At 61.5% G+C, this 1,005-nt stretch overlaps 1 protein-coding gene across 1 annotated transcript in view; it reads right to left on the minus strand.

The window, feature by feature from the left end:
* Positions 1–980: 980 nt before the first annotated feature.
* LOC104522009 (ras-like protein family member 10B) overlaps positions 981–1,005 on the minus strand; it is a 3,692-nt gene continuing 3,667 nt past the window's right edge. Inside the window, exon 4 of the mRNA XM_029084063.1 lies at positions 981–1,002. Coding sequence (XP_028939896.1) covers positions 981–1,002 — 22 coding nt within the window. The remainder of the gene's footprint in view (positions 1,003–1,005) is intronic.

Below are 1,005 nucleotides of genomic sequence, written 5' to 3' on the forward strand. Positions count from 1 at the left end.
TGCCTGCCTGCCCGGGGGGTGCCACGGGTTTGGGTGGGAGCTGTGCAAAGCTGGTCGCCCACCAAGCCCGGGATGCGAGGTAGCGGAGGGGTGATCTGCCCGGCAAGGAGCGTTTCCAGATTATTTGGTGTTGGAAAGGCTGGTGGGGGAGGAGGAGCCTTCCTTGGCTGAACTGGGACAGAAAGAGACTGGGAGCCCTGGGGAAGCAGCACCCAGCACCTCAGGGGATGTAAAGGGTCAGGATGGGGGCTTTATTAATTTTTTTAAATTTTTTTTTTTCCCTTTCTGGCTTTCATCCAGAAAAATCCGCCTGGAAATCCAACTCAATCAAGCCAAAAGAGAGACTGTGTAACCTGGCCTCTTGCCGGAGGTGTCTCTGCCTCCGAGGGGAGAAACCCCAGCTCCACAGGGAGGAAAATGGGGGTCCTGGCTCTGCTGTGCCCCGGGGATGGAGCCACCCCCTGCAGATCGGGACACAGGCGCTGGGCAATTCTCTTCCAGGGGACAGGTGACAGCAGGCAGCAGCAAGCGTTGTCCCTGTGATGCCAGAGCGGGAGCCAGCAAGGACAGACCCCACAGCCAACCTCTGGCCACCATCTGAGGCATCTTCTGCACCCCAGTGCCACGCAGCAGCAGAGACACAAACCCCCTGGGACAGCTTTGACCCCGAGTGCTGGAGGCTTGGGGAGGGCTCAGAGGTTTAGTCAAAGTCCTTCCTCACCCATTGCTACCGCTCCGACCTGCCGGTGGCCACCACATCACCCTGCCCAGCATCGCCCAAGGTGCACCGTCCCCACATGTCACCACAGGATGCCAGCGCTGGTGGGGGAGCAAACCCCGAGGTGCCTCCAGCACAGTTCCCACCACGGCATCACCCCCGCAGAGAGTGGTGACACCAGCCCTCGCCGGGCAGCCCCGGTCCCCAGGGATGAGCGGCTGCGGGGGCACAGCCAGGGGGGTCCGTTGGGACAAGGGGGAGCTCACATGATGGTGCATCGGTTCCTG

Source organism: Antrostomus carolinensis, unplaced genomic scaffold (genome assembly GCF_000700745.2).
Source record: "Antrostomus carolinensis isolate BGI_N321 unplaced genomic scaffold, ASM70074v2 scaffold29303, whole genome shotgun sequence".
Taxonomy (NCBI): domain Eukaryota; kingdom Metazoa; phylum Chordata; class Aves; order Caprimulgiformes; family Caprimulgidae; genus Antrostomus; species Antrostomus carolinensis.